This window comes from Gigantopelta aegis, chromosome 10 (assembly GCF_016097555.1).
Source record: "Gigantopelta aegis isolate Gae_Host chromosome 10, Gae_host_genome, whole genome shotgun sequence".
NCBI classification, from domain to species: Eukaryota; Metazoa; Mollusca; class Gastropoda; order Neomphalida; family Peltospiridae; genus Gigantopelta; species Gigantopelta aegis.
Window position 1 is genome coordinate 43667921 of NC_054708.1, and position 26087 is coordinate 43694007.

Here is a 26087-nt window from a genome sequence, read left to right on the forward strand (position 1 = left end):
CGCATAACAATTGCAGCACAAGATCGCTACATCCGGGTTGTGCACTTTCGTCACCGAACTGCCACAACAACGAAAACTGCTGGACGCTTACCTGGTTTGAGAAGAGTGTCTGGACAAACCATTCGGAACCAACTTCGAGAAGCTGGTTTATGGGTAGACCATAAGCTGGCCCGTCCTGCGACGTCAACATCGACATTTACGTGTTCACTGGCGCAGAAATGTACAGGGGTGGAACATGGGAAACTGGCGGCGAGTATGGTTCAGCGACAAGTCACGTTTCTTTCTACAGCGACGTGATGGACGACAACATGTTTACAGACGCCGCAATGAACGTTTTGCAACAACTGCATCCCCCAAGTTGACCGATTTGGTGGAGGGAGTGTCATGATGTGGGAAGCCATCTCATACACCGGTAGAAGTGAACTTGTGTTCGTACAAGGCAACCTGACAGCTGCACGCTACCGGAGTGAAATTCGTCGCCGTCAAATGCTTCCCATTTTGGATCGACAGAGAACTTTTTCAGCAGGACAATGCCAGGCCGCATACGGCACGTGCAACAATGGATTTCCTACAGAATGAAAACATTAATGTTCTGCCATGGCCATCAAGATCGTCATAGCTCAACCCCAATGAACATCTATGGGATGAACTGGACAGACGTGTACGCCAGCGTGACCCGGAGCCTCGGACGCTTCCGCAACTGTCACGTGCACTGCAGGAAGAATGGGCTAGGATTCCACGTGCCTGGATTCAGAGACTCATTCAGTCTATGCCAAGGAGATGTCGTACAGTGATTGCTGCTGCTGGTGGCCACAAAAGGGACTGATTTCAGCGCCCTCGTGCGACGTTGTATGGTGACGGAAACGCCTCCACTGCCACAGCAAGAACATTGTCACATACTCATGTTAAATGTGACTGTGGTACGATCATAAATAACGACATTATGCCATTTTGTATTAAAGAGATAATTCCATGAATATTTCGCCTATGCGTTTCTTTTTTGACAGAGTATGTATACATGTACTTAGTCCAACTTAGATAACTCGGACTGAAAGGGACGAGGAAGTAGTCGAAATTAATATATAAGAGTTCACATTTGAAACTGCATTGCAGCTGGACCAATACATCATTATTCATGCTCTTTTTTAATATATCATCAGCAGCATACTGTGCTACACTTTACTCGAGAAAATCTGTTAATACAATCTAGCACAAACTTTACCACTGGTAAAAACAAACATCATCATCTGCGTGATAACCATAATGTCTACACAGTAAAGGCTAACAATGTATGTAACATGGTAATATGGTATATTTGGAGTGGCATTAAGATCTATTTTGACCTATAGTCAGTTTAAAGATAGCAATCATCTACATGTAAGTGTTGTTTCACATATATGCATATTATATTATTTTGTAACCTTTGATAATTCTTCACAATATGATTCATCGTCTCCTTGCTGGTTTTTGCGACCATGTCTGCATTGTTCAAATTACAGTCTTTGAAAATCATAGAAAAAAAGGTATTGAGAAATGTGCCGTGTTTATGAGCGGGTAAAGGTCAATCTTGCTTTCTTTGATCCTTTTAACTTTATGTTTACGAACATTTCTGTGAATATGACAGACATTTGTTTACTTTCCCCATGCAAAATTCAAATGTACGTAGTGTTGCGCACAAACGACGCAACCACTGACAGAGGAACCTAACCAAAACTGGGCAACGGACAATACAATAAAATGTTGCAAATTAATAGTGGCTATTGCCTTAACAATAGATTAACTTTAATTTTGCGCATGACCGATGGTAATCCGTTGGTCCGCATTTTGCTCCGATATCATAGCCGGCTTCGAAAACAGAAGTTAATTGTAAAAGGCGCAATTATAATTATTTTCCATCTTGTCTGCAAACGTGACAACACGTACACCCCCCCCCCCCCCCCCCCCCCGAAATATAGAAATAATTATAAAATTAATACATTACATTATACATGCCATGCGTATGGTGGTACTGCCGAGTTTATCTTTCTCTTACAGGATTGATATCACCTATCGACGTCAAACATTCTGGAATGGAACAACCAGGGTTGACGAAATGGAACTGACAAATTAGGACGTGGACATATAGTACTACCGCTGTGCATTGTAGATGATTGCATTGTGCAACTGAACCCAGTATCATTTACATTGTGTACCCAAGTACTCAGTGGGTACACTAGACTATAGGTACCCAGTCATGTGTGCAGTTGGAATTGCATGTTGGAATATCTAGACTATAATGGTTTAAATGCCAGTTACAGGTATGGTGTTCCATAATAGCTGTCGCGGTTGAGCGGAATTCGATTGGCTGGAGGCTGGACAAACACAATTAATAACATAATATTACATATTTATAAATGTTAACTTAGTATTACATTAATTAATCAGAATTATGGTGATACCCGGATTGTCCTCCTGACCATGGATTTGTACATGCAATAACCTGGGTGGAGGACACACTGCCGGTTGTTGCTAAATTGTGATTTAATATTATAAAGATAAATAAATGTAATTCTAAATTCGATAATATAATTAGGGGGTACGGTGTTTGTCCATACAAACTTGATCCAAGTGGATTTAAGTGTGCATCACCCGTGTACCCCCCCTCCCCCTAATTTTTTCCTTTTGGTGTTAGATGTGTGCCGACAGTGTTGTCAGTGGTTCGGCGGTGGTACGCCAACTTGTTGTCAGCGGTGTGCTGACTGGTTGTGACCCAGCTAGGTATCTGCTGTCAGTGGTATGCCGACTAGTGTAGCAGCATATAGGTGTTGTCAGCGGTGTGCTGACTGGTTGTGGCCCAGCTAGGTATCTGCTGTCAGTGGTATGCTGACTAGTGTAGCACCATATAGGTGTTGTCAGTGGTATGCTGACTAGTGTAGCAGCATATAGGTGTTGTCAGTGGTGTGCTGACTAGTGTAGCAGCATGTAGGTGTTGTCAGTGGTGTGCGGACTAGTGTAGCAGGATATAGGTGTTGTCGGTGGTGTGCTGACTAGTGTAGCAGCATATAGGTGTTGTCAGTGGTGTGCTGACTAGTGTAGCAGCATATAGGTGCTGTCAGTGGTATGCTGACTAGTGTAACAGCTTATACGTGTTGTCAGTGGTGTGCGGACTAGTGTAGCAGGATATAGGTGTTGTCAGTGGTATGCTGACTAGTGTAGCAGCATATAGGTGTTGTCAATGGTGTGCTGACTAGTGTAGCAGCATATAGGTGCTGTCAGTGGTATGCTGACTAGCGTAACAGCATATACGTGTTGTCAGTGGTGTGCTGACTAGTGTAGCAGCATATAGGTGTTGTCAGTGGTATGCTGACTAGTGTAACAGCACATAGGTGTTGTCAGTGGTGTGCTGACTAGTGTAGCAGCATATAGGTGTTGTCAGTGGTATGCCGACTAGTGTAGCAGCATATAGGTGCTGTCAGTGGTATGCTGACTAGTGTAGCAGCATATAGGTGTTGTCAATGGTGTGCTGACTCGTGTAGCAGTATGTGGGTAGTAGTAGTGTATACGTGCATGTGTTGTCGGTGTTGACTGGTATCTGCGGTATGCCGACTGTATTTTAGTCCTGTCCAGCCTTTAGTCCCTACGAATCCAACAAAGACCGTGGCCGTATTAATCCACTCAGAAATTTAAAATTTAAATAAATATATTGAATGAGAGAAAACATCTTCTTGTATTTTGAAAGTCATTAACATTATTCATTTAGTTAGGTAGTGGGTTTACGTAACAAGGAATGTGTCATAAATTAATGGATATATATATATATATATATATATATATATATATATATATATATATATATATATACGTTATAAAAAGAGATCTGCTATTTAAAGCTTGTGAAAATATGTCCTAATCCATAATCACATAATAAGGGTACTTATTATCTGTTTTATGTTTATTATTTTTTGGGAGAAAGCCTGCAAAACTATTCGATCAAAACAATAAGTGAAGACACACCTTTAAATGTGCAATGTTAATTTTGTATTTAATTTTTTTTTAATTAACAAGAGGGTACCATGTCAAATGAGGGGACGCCATGGCCAAGAGGAAGGGTTTATATAATAAACTTGGTTCAAAATCATAATGTTTTCTCCCCGCTGATGTATTGTTCATTTAAATTCTTTGATAAATACTTCTGCAGTTGATTTCAGATAGAAACATAGTGTACATTGCTTACGGTTTTCAGATTTTAATATATGTCATTTGGATTTGGCACAAACGTTATCAGCTCCATCGGTAGACACCAGCCGCCAAATCCACCACATCGAAGATGCACTGTGGCATTTGCATATTCTCTGGACCATTCTGCATATGGTTTAATTCCAAAAGGAAGCCATGTAAGCTGCAGATAAAAACACAACACAGTAAGTACATGTCGCTACATTACATATCAATATTAGTTTGTTAATACATCTTGTATTAATAATTTACACTGCTGTTTATATTTTGATTGCACTATATGTTGAAGAAAGGAAATGAAAACAATAGTTTGTTTCATGACACTGTTCTTATTTTAAACTAGCTATTAGGTATGTTGAGCAGCGCATCCATTCGCACGTAATCCATGGTACTAACCCGTGTATCACATGGACACTGACGTGTTTCTATTCTATATAGATACATACTTATATATATATATATATATATATATATATATATATATATATATATATATATATATATATATATATATATGTGTGTGTCTGTGTCTGTGTCTGTGTCTGTGTCTATGTTTATGTCTATATATATATACTCACGGAAAAAAGTTCCTGTTCATCTTTAAAATGTCCGTGAGACTTATATTTTTAAAATTTAAAAATATTGTATTTCACATAGATGTACTGTTTATCTGTTAAAAGTATAGTGATCCTCTCCTGCCTTCTGAACCTGATGTACGATCTACACAATGCTTGGTGCGCCGTCGGTCATGATGTAACAGAACAGCGTATTGTCATCACCTAACTGGTTGTGCATAGTTCTTCCACTGATTAGCCGTAACACAAATATTTATTGCGATGTTAAACTTGGAATTTCCAAATGATTCCATATGTGTACCCGCTTGATATTGACGATTTGTTAACGTGGCGTCACGCATCGACTCCCTAAATGTGGGAGATCCCTAGTATCCCTAAACTGTCGAGAACATCTCCGCAGACACTGCTTAGTTTTCTGATGAACACCAATGGACACCAAAATGACTAGCAACAATGTTTGTGCCATTCTAGCCTCAGTTATACCCATCGTTCTTAGACGTTCATTTTCTTGGAGGCGTGGCATCACACTGATGACGAATAAACCCCCAAGAAAAATGTTTTTTTTGAGTGATGAAAATCCATAGAATAGTTTTAGAGTCCAGTGATAAGAAAAATGACGTCAAACAGGAGCACGTGACCAAGAATGCTAGTAATGCAACGTGTGAGCACACTGCATGAACAGCTCGTACAACTGACAGGACACCGCTGGACTATCGAAGGGAGTGGTTACACGTTCATTTACTGAAACTTTTATGACCATATTTCAAGTAAATTATATTCGATATGCAATTATTTGGTGCACAGGAACGGTTTTCCGCGAGTATATATATATATATATATATATATATATATATATATATATATATATATATATATATATATACGATTTTTCATTGAACCTGATACGAACTCGGACATGGACACAGACCACTTATGAATGGATGTCCCACTTAACAGTGCATTTTTGTGGCGACAGCCTAGCTACGTCCTATATATTCCTGACATTCCTATATTTCTTACAGCTCATTCCGTCTTTCAGCGTCCTTTTCTGATAATTTATCATGTGTTTTGTGAGCTGTAAACTAGATGTTGCCTCATTGGGGCAGTCACTAAGGCTAATCCACAGGCATTACGACTGGTAGATACTAGATTTAACCTAGAACAAATCTTACTGCCTGAATGGGAAGATACAAAACAACTGCATGGTCTTCTCTATTGCTCAGCTGGTCTTCTCTATCACCCAGCTAACCATTAATCCCCTATCCTGGACAGACCGCTCACAAAGTTGCTGTGTTGGGCCCCATTTTACAAAGCAATCTTAATGCTAAGATTGCCTTAAGTGCGTAGCTACCTTATAGAATTAATTGATCTTAGCGCTAAGATCGCTTTATGAAACATGGCCCAGGACAGCGTGTTTGAGTCTTAAGCGGATAAAAGAACGAGAATAAATTATGATGAACTAACTGGTGTTAGCACTTGAGAGTAGTGTTTGTTGATTTTAAGATACCTAAAACTGCCCTAAAATATTTAACAGTTGCAATATATTTAGTTTTTTTTAATATAAAGGAATAAGCAGTGGTCAAGACATAGAGATTATTATCCGAGCTTGTGTGTCGTACTGATTTTACGAAACTAGTGTCAGGATTTTTGTATTGCCCGATCAAGAGCGAGGGTAATAGATAAATCCTGACACGAGTTTCGTAAAATCAGTATGACACACACGCGAGTGTAATAATCTCTTTATTATTATTGTAATTTCTTTTTTTAACAAATAACAAAGCCTAAGGGCCGTCTCATAATGTTTCAAACACAACTAGAAGGAGAAGACGAAATGACGTCATATTTCACACGCACAGTCTGGGCTAGGACTGGGGAAGCAACGTCATGTTATGACGTCCCTTCCCAAAATTACGTCATTACACGTTATTACATGTGTGCTTCATATGATTATTATTAACCCGGTTATGTTGAAAGAAGTGCGATACTATACCCTCTGGCATCACCCTATCTCGCACCGTATTATTTTTGTTTCCCAAAATTCAAATGGAAACTGAAATACAATCCATAATAAGATGAAGCCAGAACTTTGTGGCATAACAAATTAGACTTCCTGCACTGATTCTGAAAGTGGCAGGGTTGTTGGGACAGCATATAACAACGATGTGTGTACATTATTATCATAGATATTATAATGAGGTCATATTTTGTAGAGCTATGACCAAGTTACGGGGACCAAAGTTTGAGGGTGGACCTTTAGAACATTAGTCCCTGTGTACCCTGCAAACGTTCCAGCTAACTTTACCAGATATCCAAATCCATGACCAGCTAGACCAGGGTCAATATCGCATTTAGTCATGTTGTCCTTTGATGAATAGAATGGTTGTCTTTCTCTCGGCCTAGGGGTTTCAAACTTGTACTAACAAACTGAGAATTCAGCAGTGTTTGAGGCATAACTATTCGAACCTGTCCTGGGTGTCCCGTCACTGTAATGCGTCATTTGGCTAAAGTAAATATATTCTAATAGCTATATACTCAACCCTGCACCACTAATGTCAGTAGTCGTGGACACCAAGAATATTGAATGGTATGTCGCATGTCATTAATGCGTGTTCTGCATCTCGAGAAAAGGTTAAAATATATCCAAGTTAATTTCATCACAAAATAATGACATAATTTTCCATAATCATTATAGTACATGTCACAACTGGATCTGATAACAACTGGTGTATCACTAGTCATGATGTAAGGGCTATTTATGAGAAATGTCCTACGAAACAATAATGATCTCTCCTGCAGCACCACTGGTACCATGAATTTCCTTCAGACCTTTGTCATCACGTTTGTGTAATGGTGACATATAAACTAAAAAGTGTAGCATCCACCAGACAATTTTTGTTTTAGCAAAACGGAATAAGCACCAGTTATCTCGCCTTCATCTAACACTTCCCAAACCTCTTGTGTTGATCCTGGCTGGAGCTTTGTCAATAGAAATATGTTAAAATGGTTTGCTATTCGTTACACTTGCTATCACTCCACTGGAAATTTAGTAAACAGAGGCAACATATGTTATCAGTTCTGTATCAATATTTGATATGTTCAGGGTTCAGACTAGATATTAGTCATAATAATATTCGTGCATTACAGTTCCCGTGGACACAAAATTATTTTGAAATTTATTGCACTTACCGTTGTTTCAATAAAAGCTGCCACACTTTCGATATTAAATTTCCAAATGGCATCAAATCATAAAACCTCATAAAACGATTTGAGTGCCACGTTTAGTGGAAATTCACACTTCAATTATCGTTTATGTTGTCAATCATTTCAATGGATCAAACAGGTTCTAATTTTCAATATGGTGAACAGTGACCATCTTCGATTTGATGGCCGCGACGATAACAAATTGAAAACAACTTCACCGAGAGTTTTTCCAGTGGAAACAAACACATAACATGATTTTGCCTAACTATTTCAAGAGCGTCAGCATTTTTTAATTGTCAGTATAGTGGACAATGGCCATCTTGAACTTCAGTGTGAAGGTGCTTTACAATTACACAAATACGCTCTATGTGTAGTTGAAAGAGACACCTTATCACTGATTCTTCCAGAGGTAATTCACGTATTAAGTAAAATATCGTTATTGCTTATTTTTAATATGGCCTCCGGCGGCCATCGTGTATTTGATCCCTCTTGTGGGGTTAACCACACCTTTCACGAGGTACATGGGGGCTAAATTTTCCCAAGTGCTTAAAAAGACTTTAAATCCACCCTTAAAGCCTTTCATACTTACATTGTCGTCAACCTTTAGCCCCGTTCCGCGCATATCGATGTCAAACGTGCCTATTGGCCCACATTTCGATTTCTTGCGTTTGTAGTGTTTTGTATACTGGTCCCTTGCGTGTCCGAAACGTATTGGCTTCTTACTTTGTTTTAGTTTTCCATAATATTTCGCAAACGTGACATCATATTCGTCAGCTACCATCGTCTGTAATAGAAACCTTCACAATTTATTATGTAGCAACAGTGTCGTAAATGGAAAGAAATAACGAAACGAAACACAAATAAGGCAATTTTTTTTTTATCTGGAAATCGAGGTGGGGGTGCCACCGTAGGCGTGTATGACGGTCAGACAAAGCTTACGAAATTTCGTGAAAGAGCTGTGTCCCTTTTCATTTCATATTATGACATCTATTTGAAGTCCAATACAAAATGTATCACATTATATTGATCTACTTTGAACAAGAAATAACCTGTTGCTAGTAATGGGCGGGTGGCGTGATTGCTAGGATATAGCTATTATACATTATTATTTTTCCATTATTAAAATAATAGAATAGAACATTTAAAATTGACTACACTACACGAACGAGCATCTGCAATTTGAAATATATCAAAATAATTATGCGCCTATTCGCAGAAGAATTAATCGTTAGAAAATTTAATTTGTTAACTTTAAAATGGTGTAAAATTATGTTAAATGACAACGTTATTGGTTTATAATGTGAACAGAATTACCCCACTATGCTATACGAGTTTACTGGTGATTTTTATAGGACTTGGTAGTCTATTTTTATAGCACGGCCTTTGGATACATTACCATAAAATAATGGGGCATTGTTTTACGTTGACTTATATCGTAAAGTTAATTGTATAATATTAAGTATTGCTGTGCCCCACTAATTCCGTTTGGGTCAGAGTTTGCCCCTTCCTATTTACCGTATGAAAACTAAGGAAACAAGTAGCAATAAACGTAAATTTATGTTCGAAGCAAGTCGAACGGCTGACTCGATGTCTGTCCTATAATTTGTACATCTAATACTTACTTGTTTTCGTGGCAGTAAACTGTACATGAAGACTGTATAATAGTAGATTTTGGATCCCTTGGGGGCAGAACCTGCCCGACGTTATTTATCAGGTTATTTAGCATTTTCTTTGTTAAATAGATCCAGTCTGGTGTATATCAAGCCAAATTACGTAATGCCATTGGTCAGATGACGTCATGTGACGTCATATGAAAAGTATAAAAGGCGCGCGAAGGAACGTTTGTTTATCACTTTGCATTTCGGTATTAAAGTCATAACATCTAAAATAATAATAAGAAGAAAATGGAAGATTACCGTTATGACAAATTGTTAACTATTTAGGCATAACATTTGGAATGGAGATTTACACTGTTTACAAGCAGTTTAAAGCATTTAAACGAAACGAAATTATAATTGTGCCTGCATTCCTATTACACTTCTTTTGCTAAGTTCGTAGCACATCTTCACTTGAACACCAGACATGATCTACTGTTGATGTTACTGTGTTAGTTTGGCTGCTTATCTCCTGCAATAAATAAATCTGAACCATTCCTGACTTGTTCCTTTTGTTAGCCGGGTGGGTTACAATATAAAACAATACGCTATTAAAACACACATATATATATATATATAATTCAGGGCCCATTCCCCTAATGTACATTCCCAATCCAACGCCAAACATTTTCCCAATTACGAACCAACATTTTCCCAATTAAGATTCCCAAAGTTGCTTTTATGGTGGTCACTTGGAACTAGTAATCCCAGTCGGCGAGCAATTCTTTTGTCTTGTAATTTGGTGTCGTTTCGACTATGCCTAACGATGGCGTCAACCCTTTGTTGTTATGCATGACTGGGTACTCTGTGTCGATCTGCTATTGGCAGAATAGAGGTCTGCTTGGGAAGAGGGTATAGTGTTTTGTTTACAAATTTAGCTAATTGTATATTTTAAAAAAACAAATGACATCGAAACAGTTTTGTTTCGGCTTTCCGATCGATTACGAACAGTGACGAATAAGTCTGACCTGGATATGCAAATTAGGTGTATCCTGTTTTAATACAGTCTGTTTTATCATTGTTTTTAGTAATAATGCCTACATTGTCTGAAGTGATATATATATATATATATATATATAAGCTCGTGTGGTACAACATTTCTTCGCCGCAAACAGCGTCAATGTTTTGCCATGGCCAGCCCGTTCACCTGACCTGTTACCGATAGAACATTTGTGGGATCATCTTGCCCAGCGAATTCGACGTCGTCCTAACCCTCCAATGAACAGGGATCAGTTGGTACAGGCACTGAGGCAGGAGTGGAGGGCAATACCTGATGTCGTCATTAGGCGCTTAACAAACTCTGTCCGATGTCGGGTCCATGCTTGCATACTTGTACATGGTGGACATACACGCTATTAAAACATGTTCTTTGTGGTCAAATTTATTTACCTTCGTTATGAGTGGTCCTTTATGAAATCACACATTTCACCCCTAGTGCTGTTGTGCACTGTGATATTATCATTTTATGGATTTTATTGAGTATACTTGTGTTTATTTATCGCCAAATTTCTATACTTTAAAAATATAACATTTGCATCAAAGTGTGTTTTGTGTTGTTTTTAATACTTTGAAAAAATAATTGGTGTACTTTCTTTTGATCGTCAGTTTATATATATATATATATATATATATATATATATATATATATATATATATATGTGTGTGTGTGTGTGTATGTATGTGTGTGTGTGTGTGTGTGTGTGTGTATTTGGTAGAAGAATAACACTTTTTTGTTTTAATTCATCCATTTGCGTTAACACATATTTGGGATCAATAGCAACACGTCCAACCCGCTATTTGCTAAGTTCGAACGGACGTAGAAAGTAATGTATTGGCACCGTGCCCTACCATTTGCTGTGCTATTTTAAGCAGACGATCTTATTTTGTAAAAAGGTGTGTACTTATGTTTCGTACTTACTTTAAAAAAAAACCGTTACTACAGTAGTTGCAAATTAAGAGAAAAAAACAAAACTTGAATTTAAATGTTTTACTCACTCCCTTTAAATGAATGAATGAATGAATGTTTAACGACACCCCAGCACGAAAACTACATCGGCTGTTGGGTGTCAAACTATGGTAAATGCAAAAACAATTGTTTTATGATCAACCGCAATATAAAAATTCAACAGTTAAATTAAAACACAGTGCAAAAATACAAATATCACAGATAGATAAAATTTAAATTTAAAAGTCAGTATCTCGAAGAAATTGTAATAAAAGTTCTGGATGGAATCGAAAAGATTCCATCACATTTCTCTGACCAAATATATCTTTTCGCGTTTCTTTCAGAAACTGACACTCCTCCAAAATGTGGCGCACCGTCAGAAGACACTGACATTGCTCACACTGAGATGGAGGATCCTTCTTCAAGATAAATGAATGGGTCAAGTAAGTATGACCGATGCGGGCACGACACAATACTATTTCATCCTTCCTGCACTGTCTATAGGAGGACTGCCACTCTCCCAAGACTGGCTTGTTCGCAACCTGAACGTCCCAATCACGTTGCCAAGTCGAACAGATAAATTGATTGATACCATATTTAAAATCAGTATAAGGTACACCAACCCTGGCATGAGGCAAATCTAAAGCAGACTTGGCAGCAAAATCTGCCTTTTCATTACCCCTGATACCAACATGGCTGGGCACCCAACAAAATACATCTTTATTGGCAATAGATAAAAAGACACACTTTCGTATCACCTTCCTAACTGAGGGATGGTCCAGCTTCATATTGCACAAAGCTTGGAGACACGAAAGTGAGTCAGTAAAAATAATAAACTTGGATGCTAGTGAATCTTTGATTTCTTCTAAGGCTTTAATGACTGCCCAAACTTCAGCACTAAAGATAGATGCCGCGTCAGGCAGTCGCATGGAAATGATAGTGCCTGATGGAAAGACTGTAGCACAAGCCACATAATTCCCATCCCGTGATCCATCTGTATAGACAGGAATGTAATCACGGCACTCTTTTTGAAGTAATGGTCATACCCGACGTCACATCATGTGGCGAACAGCACGTGCGAGGTTGTACACGGTTACAATGTAATAGTTCTGCTGGGAGATTATTAGATTGCGTATTATAGGTATTAAAACTTAACATTTACCAACCAGCAGTATGTTATTTCTTTATTATTTACGATTTAATAATGGGGTCATTCGAGAATTATACAACGTGCACTCTGGAGAAGGGGACATTATGGGATGTTTGACAAAACGTCATTGGGGGGGGGGGGGGGGGGGGGGAGTGGTGGTTGTTATTGTGCAACGTAATGTTAATTCATAAAGTGATATGCAACCAGTCATGACTCTTTTGTTTTAACATATATGCATTGCTAAAGACCCCAACTTAAAATATGAAAACAAAATGTCGCAACCACCATGACATTGAATCGAGTGACAAGGACATTAGGGCGGGGAATGCTGACAAGCGTTATGTAAGATATTTGCAGGATTGAGGGTGGTCCCGCTGTCATAAAACGTTACACGAAGGAGAGGGGTATTAAAACTGCAAGATTTTGCGTTACATATTGTTAAATGGACACAAAGATCAACAAAGGACTATTCAACATTAGCGTAATGCAGTATCAGACATTTGCTTTTACCCCAATTTTTAACGACCCCCTCCCATAATGAATTTGCACTAACATAAGGGCGACCCGATGTAAATATATTTGAATATTTTATTTGCCGTCCATTAGCTGGCGGTCAAGCCTAAATAAATAATACCAGGTAATAATGCAAACTTTAAAAAAAATGTCCATAGCTTGTGAATGAACACCCCAGCAAATGTCAGCCTAATAGGACTATTTTCATTAATATAGGTTCACTGCAGGACCCATCAAATTAATGTTTTTGTCCAATAAAAAAGAATAGCAGGGTGTGGGATGGGAGAAAAAACATGTTTAAAGTGGAGTACAATTGTCATATAAAACATTACCATGACACTGACATCAAGCTCTGACATTTAATACAACTTTGAGAATAACAATGTTTTAGGTGTCAAATAATTATAACTGTGTCTATACGCCACTGATTTATTTGCATCAACCATACAAAGGTAAGAAGATTTAATCCCTTATGGCATAACCACTTTGAACAACATATCATACATGCAGGCCTTTCCCCAGGATTTTGTTTAAGTCGCTTACATATTTAGCATAATTATAACACAAACATCAAGCCAAAAGAAGTGGGGTAGTGGGTTGAAAACAGTTAAGTGTTTGCCTTCAATCCATCAAATCATATTGGGGTTGGGGTTTGTTTGTTTGTTTGTTATGTGTTAGTGGGGGGGGGGGGGGGGGGTTGGGGAGGGTTAAACCTTTTTTTTAAAATAACCTATCAATTCCCCAACAATTTCATAATTTGCGTCATGTTGTTGCTGTTGATTTCAGTGCCGTGTTAAATGCTTGTTGTGATTTCTGCTTGTAAAATGCTTAAGCTAAGAATGCTGACTTCACAGTATATTGCATTTATAAAAAAAGAAGAAAAAGAGTTAATAAAATAAAATGTTACGGTCTTTTTATAATCCAGCTAATTTATTAAATGCCAGTGTTACAGATATATATATCTAGCATTATCTAACAAATATGATTATTGTAAACTAATTTTATTCAGTGTACGTTTAACTGCAATTTGTATAAATAATGCATGTTCATTTCACGCAATCGCGATCTGCATGCGTGCTCACCACCATAGGTACAAAATTAACAAAGACAAAGGAAATAACCGAAACTGCAGTTGGGTATTCATTGATGCAAACAACTATTGTTTTTCTACAAATTTACATCAAGATTTTCTTCTGTGTTATTGTACTGTTTAATGTCCGCAACGATGTCTCTTGACACATGGGTGTCAGCTGACTTTGACGCCTGACGTATATTACGCCGAGAGCTTTCCTCAGTTCAGCCAACGAACGTTCTTCCTAACGTTCGCGAACTATTTGATTGGTGTCCGTCGTGTCCATTTGGTTTAACGTGAAGCGCACAAACCAGTGTAGCGAACGTTTTGTTTTCGCTCGGTCTGGCTGAACGCAGCCCTTGGGATACCCGACATGTCTTTCGGCCCTGAACTGGCATGTGTGTGCAAATTGACATGCATTGTCGGTTTGTTTTTATTACTTTGGTTCAAAGACATTACAAAATTAAAATAGCAAGTTACATATCTTCCAGACATTGAATCACCGTCACATTGCTGTCTTACATGTCGAATGCGTGCCGTTAAAATTAATAACCTTGATTATTAAAGGGACATACCCTAGTTTCAACCCGTGAAAATTAACATTAAGTTTAGTTAATCTACAAACCTATAACACATTTGGATAAAGTTACAACTGAGTGAAACATGAGTCTGTGACTTTGAAATGGTGAAATTCCCTCTAAAAATACTAGTAGACTAAAACTCGACTCCATAAGTGTTACTTCTCAGACGCACGTGCGTTTTTAAAAATAATATGAGAAATGCATTTTGTGATATTAAAAATACCAGGATGACCAATAACACTTCGAATGTACGGAATTGATAATCTAAACAATAAAATCTGAGTAAAGTATGATTCAAGTTATCAAAAACGGTTATAATAGTAAAAAAATATGCGTTAGTGTTTAAAAACTAGGGTATGTCCCTTTAAAATTAGCAAACATCATAAGGCATACGCTGTATTCTGGATAACACCGTTTCGCGTTCCCGGTCGCAAGATCGCCATTATGCTAAATGAATATTTGGTATTATTACGTTTGAGGTGTCGAATAGATTATGTAACCGTTTGTTCACATCAGAAGATAGAAAATGGCTCAGCCAAAATTTTAGCCACTTGCAAATTTTATTAGCCATTTTTTTGTAAAAATAATTTTTAATTAGCCGATGGCTAAATTGGTTACCGACAGAGCGAGCCCTGGATGTTTTCAGTATGTGGTTTGGGAAGGAGGTGTTAGGATACAAATTACTGATTGCCAACTTAACTGTACTATTATAAAGTGCTTCACCTGTTGTTTATTGAGTTAAATAGTACAGTGGATTCTGTCAGTGGGCATCTTCTTTGATCGGCCTTGAAGCTTGATTGCACAGCACGGGAATCCCGTTACGCGTAAGCGCCTTCCTGACGGATTAGCGGTCCCAGTAGATGTGGTAAAATTACCAAACACCAATTGTGAGCAGACGACTGGTCCATTGTTAAGTAGTTAGCAAGCGTTTTACCTGTCATAGTGATTAGGTGTGCTTGGTATACTGATACGCAAGTTGTTTGCAAGAGGTAGTCGACTGCCTGGCCACGCTCGTACTTGTGATAATTGTTTTTCTAAAGTACTTCAAATCAAGGCGTAGCGCAATTGATTTAAGGCGCTTCCACGCCGTCAAAGCGCGCTTACTTTACGGACCAAGGCGTGTCGGGCCGCTACGCCTAACGGCCCTGGGGAAACTCCTAACATGTATATATTAAGCAGCTCCATCTTTAATAAAGTATTATAATTAAACTTATTGATGTCATTACCTGTACTAAATATTAGGAATACAAATGAAAAAGATATTCAGAAACTTTTTTAAATAAATAAAACAATTGTTTTTGTATATTTTTTAATTGCTTTATATATGAAGATATATATAAAATGGGAACACCAATTTGATCAATGTATTGGTATTGATTATTCTTGAAAATCCCCTTTTTTGTATTTGAAACGTTATTTTTTTCCAATTGACCAAAATGGGAGTCTGCTATTGTTCTGATATTTTGTAAATGAAATAGGTGCCAATCACAGATTATTTAACCAAAGAATAGTTAAACTGACAGTGAACTCACCTTGATTAACATAATATGTAATAATAATGTTGTATTGTGTGTGGGATGTTTGTTTTAACATCCTTTATATGGACATGTATTTGGGGGTTTTCATAATAATTGTAATACATTAATTATTTAAATGCTATTCATTCTTCAGTTACTATTAGTCAGTATTTTTTTGGCAAATTTAATAATTCATTACAAATTCATTCGCTATAACAACAAAATGACCCAAGATCAGTATATTCTTAATCTTCTTGTATTCTGTTGGCAGACCACTATACTGTTGGTGTTTTTTGTTACTCTGTTGATGTTATCGAATTACCTGCGCTGTCTACATGGCAGAAATAGAAGCTCAAGATTTATCAGATGGGATCTTCATATCTGTAGTTCATGCTACATTGATTTGTAGTACTATGTATTGTCACAGTATTGAAAGGATTTAAAATTTGTGTTTAGCTTCAATGAATTCGATGTAACCTGACCTCCTTGATGAGAAACAAGACTGTCTCAGTAAATGAAATTTTTCAAACTGTGATCATTATATTTACTTAAAACTATTGGAATTAAAAGAATCACATTCGATTTTGATTCTGAATTATAAATGAGGGGACATGGCTTGAAACCAAAACCGGTTTAATTTCCAATATTTGTGGCATGTTCGGGTTTATAGCGTATTGCCAGAATACACAACAGTGGATATATAGTGTTTTCTTCCAAAAACAAAACAGTTCAGATTTCAGATCAATGTGTCATTTTATTTGAAATGATTCAATAAATTGTTGTCCATCATACAATTTTGCATATTCATCCCAATTTATTCATAACAAAAAATGCTCCTTTTATCGGTAAAAATGGATATATAGGCTATTAGCGTTTTGCAATGAAACTCGTCATATATATATATATATATATATATATATATATAAACTATGTTTTACACATGTTCATTATTACTGTAGATATAAATATAAAACAGTAACTGAACATTAATAATGAACATAGATACGTCTTGGGGGTTAACAGAGAAGCTGGGAATAATAAAATAAAGAGAAGGAACAAAATATATTTCAAAAACCCAAAACGAACTAAAGTTTAAATCTTGAATTTGTATATGGATGTTGATCATCACTTTGTTTGTTTGCATTACCATAGTTTGACACCCAATAGCCGATGTATTTTTCGTGCTGGGGTGTCGTTAAACATTCATTCATTCAGTTGTTAAGTGTTACAGTATTCGACACCAAATGAACGTGAAACAAATACTCCTTTCCTTACTTTTACTTACCAGTATGTGTATTCTCACTTTGGTATATACAATTTTCCCTGTGTTCTTCCCAAATCTCGAACGAGTCGTATGTCCCGTGCAGTCTCTGTCAGATTTGTCCGGGTTTTCTCCCATATTTGGGTGTTTCAGAGTTATGTATTCCGTTGGGGTTTCGGTTTCCATGCCATGACAATAAACCCTGACTTTAACACCACTGAGGATTGGCGGGTAAACCAAATACTGTCCATCGGTTGTCTTTCCCTTCTTCTGGTGATCAACACAAGTCGACGGTAAGCCTACCGATAAAAACAAATTGGATCATGCAATTCTTAAACGACAGTAGTGATTGGTGATAATATAATTATATTAAGAATCACTTTCTAAAGCGGTAAGGCATAGTCATGGTGTTGCACAGAAGATACGGAAGAATGTGTATTTATAGGCGTAGAAATGAGCGATTTGCCCCTTGTTGCGTTGTGGACGTAGACAGATTTGGTGGGGACAGCGTCATGGTGTGGGCAGGGATATCCTTCGCCCGTAGTTTTGATGCACATCCAAGGAAATCTTACCGTTATACACTACCGAGATGAAATCATCCAGCGTCATCTTCTTCCCGTTATTGATGTTCAGAAACAAATGTTCCATCCAGGCCTCATACAGCATGTGTGACCATGGATTTTCTACCAGAACATTAATGTAATACCATGGCCATCCATATCGCCAGATTTACACCCGATTGAGCATATTTGGGATGACCTTGATCGAGGAGTGCAACAACGTCAACCACCACCGCAAACGCTTCAGCAGGCATTTTAAGATGAATGGGCAAGAATACAACAGGTTCGAATACAAACACTGATACAGTCAATGAGTAGGCGATGCAGAGCAGTTATTCAGGCACTTGGCAGTCATAACAGATACTGCCTTCAACGACACAGTGCCCAATAACGTTATAGTTAAGTATTTTGTTGTGGTATATGGACGTATCATACCTATCACAGTCACCATATGAAATTTAGAGTTTGTAATTGTCTTATTAAGTTGATGAAATGGTTGTAAAATAAAGAAGGTTTATAAGAAAATATTCTAGTATGCGTTTCGTTTTTGGGAGAGTATATTATGTTGACCTTGTTCAAACGTTTTTCATTTTCCTGATTAAAATGTTGAAGAAACTGTCTATCATGTATATGAAAACAATGGATTACAAATAGGCATTGGAATCGGAATATGGGGCAAGAAGGTCCTGCTCCTACAACTTTGAAGATAATGCACCAACAGTTTAAAGGCAAATTGATTCATTGCTGTCTTATCACTTGCAGACATCTTCAGAAACCTATGCTTGAGAAACATAAGTTACATGTATGTCCATTGTAAACAATGCTATGTTCCAGACGTTTTATATGGTATATTTCTTCAGTTCGAACATTTGGTTTACTGTCTTCACCGCAGACTACAGTTGTGAAGTAGTCGACTCACTACAACATTATTCTGTTAATACCTGAACTATATTATTATTATTATTAGATATTATTATATAACCCGATTTTTTCCCCACGTTAAGCATATGGATGTCTGTACTTTTGTTATGCTTGAACATTCATACTTGGCACGTGAGTTATTAAAGATAGATTTATTGAAGGAAACAGTGTTGTAGACATTATAAAGGCAACGCAGTTATTACTCAAAAACAGTAAACTGCACAATACACCCCTCAATATATCAAGGACTATTACAATGGATTTCACTCAATTGCAAATTAAAGTAAATCTCCACAGAATTGAATGGCACAACCGAGAAAACAGGTAAGTTCTCATTAGAACATTTGTCACGCTAGCTTTATCACAGATGTTAAAATACAACAGTACTAGGATATTAACCCAGTTAATGCATGAAATCAACTGAATATGTTATCAAATATTGTGTATCCTTAGGCCAAAACGTTAGTGGGTCTACAGTGTTGCATACATTGACCGCTGACATTAGTATATTGCAGGAGCGTAACTACGTGTACGCAATGTACTCATTTGAGTATAAAATGTTTCTGCTTATACGCAATTTAGCTATTTGAGTACACTTTTTTTTTTCAACAATCGCACTAAATGTTCAACGTTACGTATTAACGCTCCACTTTAGGGGAATCCCCAACGTCATTCAAAGCTTGGGTTTCATGAAGATATGACAGTCGTAATGACGTCATACGAATTTGACCAATACAAGCGTTTGTAAGAAAATCAGTTTTACAGATTGGAATTACTAGTGACTGAATGGCACGATTTTAAGTGGTTTTGCTATTTTCTTGAGTACACATTTCAAAAGTCTAGTTACGCCCCTGCATTGTAACACTGCCCTAGCAATCAACAGCAATAAAAATGCAACAACGTTTTTTTCCACCACCTTTTATATCTCCTTGTGGTCTCACAGCAAGTATAAAATCCAGGATTAACGGGCAGTGTGGTTGCTCGCTTTCATGATACTATTTTTAGTGCTACAACAATCAAATGCTATACATTGTGCATCTAATTTCTACAGGTGTAAATGTCATCTCATTTGGTTTTAGTTTTTTTTTTTCGGAGGGGGAGAGGGGGGGGGGATACGCAAGTTTTGTAAAATATATTTGCATCATCATGTGCCAGAATAAGTCACTGCATTATGTCCTGATGTGCTATTAAAGGGACATTCCTGAGTTTGCTCCATTGTAAGATCTTTCAGACTAATACAATATTTCTACGATTAAACTTACATATTAAATATATTTTCTTGTTTAGAATATCAGTGTCTGTATATTCAATGTGTTTCTGGTCGTCTTAATATTTCTAATAATCCGAAACTGGATTGTGTGTTCAAATAATTTCGTACATACGAAAAAACTATATTTTAGGAAATAAAATGAAATTTAACCTAGTATAAATATTAAAACGATCAGAAACACGTTTAATATACAACCACTAATATTTTATACAGAAAAATATATTTGATATGTAATTACAATCGTTAAAAGGTATCTGTTAGTCGATAACGTCTTAAACATTGCAACAAACTCAGGAATGTCCCTTTAATTGTTCATGTGTTTAGAAAAGTGACTATTTTATTTTATTGTATTTGTATGTTTCTTTGTTTGTTTGAGGTGGGAGTTGGGAATTATGCGGGGTTTTTCGTTTTGTTTTTTGTGTTTTGTTTAAACACATTATAATGTAAAGTGATAATGCGTTTCGTACTACTGAATAAACAAAATTAAAATTTGAAAAAGGCGAATTTGGTAAATTATTTTTCATTTACTAAATTCACCTTTTTTAAATATTAATTTTGTCAAATACCAGATTATCTATATGATTCAGCTGCTAAGGAATCATGTTGCAGGCCATCTAATGTATTTTTCAAATGTCGCTGAAAAGCACTCTGGGGCTTTGCAATTGTTTTATTGCAAGCTAGTCGAAATAGTATTTTTAACTGTCAACTGCTCAGAGCCATACTGTTTGTTTAGGTTGTTGAACTTCCAATATACGTGTAAAACATCGTCTAATCACTTAATATAAGCTTTAAAGACAGAGGTGACATTTAAAATGGCTAATTTATAGAATAGTCGAAGGCAATACATACGTTCCCATTGTTTTTCCTCTACATGTTCTTTGTACTTTAGAACAAGCGGCGTTGTGGGTCGGCATCCACCACAGAGTCCACCACATTCCAAACGTATTTTGTAATAATCATCTGATTTGCTCACAGATGCAAATGCATTTTTACCGAACGTCCTCCACTGTGTCTGTAGTTGAAAAAACTGTTTTATTTTTAATTAGTTACACAAACAAAACCTTTAGCATAATCAAAATGTGTATCTCTTGACAGTCAAAGGGAAATTTTTACAATGAAATAACAGTTACCATGAATCACTGTTATACACAGAATATCAGGTTACTACGTTTGGATATCGTGGTTATTTGGCGCGGTTGAGATAGCAGTGTAACTGGCGAGCTTCAGCGATTTAAATATGAACTGAAATAAACATTATTGAAAGAGAGAAAGCAATAATAATGGAAACAGAGAAAAGACGCAATACAGTTTTCTATGTGTTCAATAGTTCAATAATTAGACAAAACAAAACGCAAAATACATGCTGGCTTAGGGAATCATAGTTCACGATTGCTTTACTACATGGTTGTACACTTTAAAATTCAATTCTTTCAAAATGCCAAAAGTGTGACATTATAGATAATTCGACCACTTGATAATCTCGATCTCTCGACCTAATTCTTTGGTCCCGCCATAACGATTTAATAGATTATGCATGTCTAAAACTCGATGCGTGTGCATTGATCAAACTGTTGTTGTTGTTTTAAAGACGAATGGATTGTCAGTCGGGTCAATCAGACGAGGCGCGCCTGTCTCGGGAGGATTAAGGTGATAATTACTGAATAATAAATCGCCGACTAAGTGGAACGAACTGATCCTGTGTTTGGTTCTCGGTGTTCGTACATGGTGGAGAGCCTCGCTACGTAAAACATAATTACAGGCACCGTCATTAAAGAGCACTTGTAATAATAGTTTGCGCTGTTTCTTTTGTATAAATGATAGTTCCAGAGTTACGTTTGTGCTTTTTAATGAGTTTTCGTATTTAAAAATAATTTAAATAATTTAAAATATTTTTTTTAAAAACAAATGTACTGAGTGTCATTTGGCATTCAGTGTTGTATTTGTTAGTTACATTCCGCCATGTTTTGACATCCACAAAATACTTTACTTTCTGTTTCAAATTTCAACTCTTATATATTAATTTCGAAAACTCAAAGCCCTCAGAAACTCGAACTATTTCCTTGTGCCCTTCATTATTGAGTTATCGAAGTTTGACTATATGCCCTATAGTAAAGGGCTATATACATAACGTATCTTTAGGACATGGCTCATAATAATATATCGAATACTGTTATGACGCACAGGTGACGTCATTATACATTATAGTTGCTATAGCAGATGCAAGTCTGTTGCAGTCGCAGCCGAAAAACTGACATTATTCAACGCCACTGTAGTTATCATCTCTCAATGTTATTAACATCAATTGTGAAGTGATTACAATCACGCTTAACGTTTATTATATATCAGTTTGTGGATAAAATAAAATTATAACATTCTTGCGAGTATCATATGCAATCTATAAAGTTCAACTGAGGAAAGTTGTATACTTCTGGCATGAAACAATGCTGAAACTAATTTCATATATTCTGTATGGCAGAATATATCCCAACACGATCATCGGCCCGATGTTGGCAAATGGTCGGACATAAGCGGTTACCATTGGCAAAAGTTTCCTACAGTGGCCCACTGTTGGCCCATCGTCAGTTTGATGACGATAGTTTGTGTGACTACATCTACACTAATTTACCATCGGGTTTTAACAATAATTATGTAAGTAAATTCTACGTCGGCCTTACGTTGGAGCGAAGGCAATGTTTTCTGTGGCTCACAAAGAACGATTTCCTACAGCGGCCCACTTTTGGCGCAACACATGGCCAGATAAACAAGGAATGTTACCTAGGGCTACAGTGGCCCGCTATCGGCGTATATCGATTGGCTTGATCAACACTAATTACGGGTGTGTAGATATAAGTGATTATTATGAGCAGTGAAAAATACTGGGGATAAGCTTACCACCATCACGTACGAATAATGATGTCATCCTAGTTATGGACTAAAGTTTGAATCGTTTAGCACATGTATTTGGTAATTGGTTCTAACGCTTCTGTAAAAGGAAAAGTGGAATTTAACACTCTATACTTTCAAGAGCATTATTCTGAATATAAAGCATACAGGAAAACAACTTTAAACTGTATCTGCATGCAGCTCATTACCAATAATTGTATTATAAAAATAATCTTTAAGGAAAACAGGGGTTTTTTTTCTTACTATAATTCAAGAAATATATTTGATGTGCTATAATATTTATCTTTTTCCATCCGTTTCTTCAGAGAGTGTTAGCAAGAATCCGGAGTCAAGCAAAAAGGCATGGACCATTTTCTCATGAAATTATCATTCTGCATCAATTCGATTGAGACAAATCAGTGTCTTACTGAAGTATTTATAATTTCTGTAAGTGGCTCTATTTTTAATGTTTTACTGCATATTATGTTATGGAATGTTTTGTTTTTGAAAGTTTGATAAGTAGCAATTCCTAAATGCATGCACATTGTTTGAATACTGATTAGATACTTCGTGCCCTATCTAACCTTTTATAATCATATAGCGATACTGAACAAAATGTTCGAAAGATCTACCCCTGGTGTTTATTATAGTTTGTTGGATTTAGTGGGATATATGGGGCTTTTTAACATTAAAATATGGAAATAAAGATAATTATTCGTGCTACTATTACATTATTTTACATTTGTTTTGTATGATTGCCGACTATTGTTAATTAACAAGTTGCTTAAACCATTTATGACTTACACAACAATAAATTCAAGTAACCAATTTACTTTTGTGTAACATATTGTGCCTATGTAAATGGATGTCCTAAATTTAATGTGCAAATGAAAAATAGGTTACGCAGAATTAGATGTGTTAATGAAGCAATTGTCAGTAGACAATGTCTTGTGTTTAAGAATAAAAATAGCAGGTGAACATTAAATTATAGGTGGTCATTAAACATGATACGGTAAAAGATCTGATGGTGAATAATTACAGTTTAGGCCATTTTTATATGGGTCGCGTGACAGGTGTACTTGTTAGGGTCCTCTCCAGAACATTTCAATACCATGTCATGTGCTCAGACATGCATTTCCAGTCATGCTTCACAACTTAGATTCATAAATAATTTGCCTTTGCAGTTTTGTTCTAAGACCAATCAAATTACAAAATAGTTTACCTTCTTAATAATTACATGTTGATTTATTATTTTGGATTAAGGTTCTCGCAGGGAGAAAATTAAAAGGGGTCAGATGCGTTACACCCCAACACCCTTCAAAAAAGCAAAAGAAGAAAAAGCTTAGTGGAAAAACCAACCCGTTATTTTGTCCCTAGGTATCTGGTACAAAAAAGTTGGCACATCTGAACAATACTAACGATTTTATAAGTGATCCACCAATGAGGGATTATAAGACTCCATGATTTGTGGTGATGTGAGATAGAAAAAGTACACCCGAGCTGATGGAAATTTCAACCTGGGACGAGGCTTGCGGAATCCCAGGGTTGACATTTTCACCACCGATGGTGTATCTTTTGATCCCACATCACCGTATATTATTTTACTCGGATAGACACAGATAACTGAACAAAGTAACTTTTGTATTTGACCATTTATCATAAATAAACTAGACTATCGTATCTGCCGTGTTTGTTTCATGTGTTAAAAACAATTTAAAACTACAATTAATTATAATTAATGTTTTAATACAAAACACATTAATTTAAAACTGTGTCTAATGACCTCACGTCACCATCTCGTCTTAATACGATGTCATATATTACCAACGACGACATGTTAAACGCAAGCGCGTGATATCCCGTGTGGGATAAATTTTGTTTTGCATATCTTTCTTTAATGGAGAAAACTCTGTCCCATATACCTGATGAGAGAAAAAAAAGTTCTGCTCTTTATTATTTCTTCCTTCGTTGAATTAATTGATCGATTTGATATCCATATCAGATAAAATTCGTTTCGTTTTTATATAGGAGGTGTATATATTATATGGCACACAATATATTGATTTTAACTTCCGTTTGTTAGTGTAAGTGGTGTTTTCCCTAACAAAATTAAAAGTTTCTAATATTTTATTAGGAATTTCTGAATTAACAAATGACAGTAAGTAAAAATCATCAGTTACAACCAATTAAATCTGCAATTTAGGTCAACATATCTGACGAGAGTCAGTGGACTTAAAATACACAATGGCCGTTCTAATCACGTGATACATTTGGCGATATATAAGAGGGTTTTTTTATAGTCGGAGTTTGAGGAAAGGATAAACATAAAATGTTTTCATTGCTCAAGTAATATATAACTTTTATTGTGTGCATTACACATACAGATATATACTGGTATGGAACACGATAGAGGCTGTTAAAAATAGTGTTATATTACATAACGGTAACTGTCGTAAGTTACTCAAGTTTTTTTCGTCAGTTGCGTTTTCATACGCATCACATGTTTGTTTTATTTATATCTAGTGTGCAGGCTTGTTGATTTTTAAACAGTGCGCGAACAAGTATTCATTATAAAATAGCGGGACTGGGTACCGTAAAATATAGTAGGAAGCGGAGAAATAAAGAGTGACGCAGCCAAATAATGGAGGGGGGGGGGGGGGGGGGAGCAAAACGCAATAGTGGGACGGCCCATCCCAGGTAAATGGACATTAACAAATTCACAACTTTTAATTAATCATCTAATGACTTGTACATATATGAAGACTATT

At 36.6% G+C, this 26087-nt stretch overlaps 1 protein-coding gene across 1 annotated transcript in view; it reads right to left on the minus strand.

The window, feature by feature from the left end:
* The window catches only part of LOC121384485 (A disintegrin and metalloproteinase with thrombospondin motifs 20-like), a 19342-nt gene extending 1450 nt beyond the window's left edge, over positions 1–17892 (minus strand). The window contains exons 1-3 of the mRNA XM_041514894.1: positions 17710–17892; positions 8581–8775; positions 4214–4378 (exon numbers count right to left, since the gene is read on the minus strand). Of these exons, the coding sequence (XP_041370828.1) occupies positions 4226–4378; positions 8581–8775; positions 17710–17871 (510 nt within the window). The 5' untranslated portion in view covers positions 17872–17892 and the 3' untranslated portion in view covers positions 4214–4225. The remainder of the gene's footprint in view (positions 1–4213; positions 4379–8580; positions 8776–17709) is intronic.
* Between the last annotated feature and the right edge of the window lie 8195 nt (positions 17893–26087).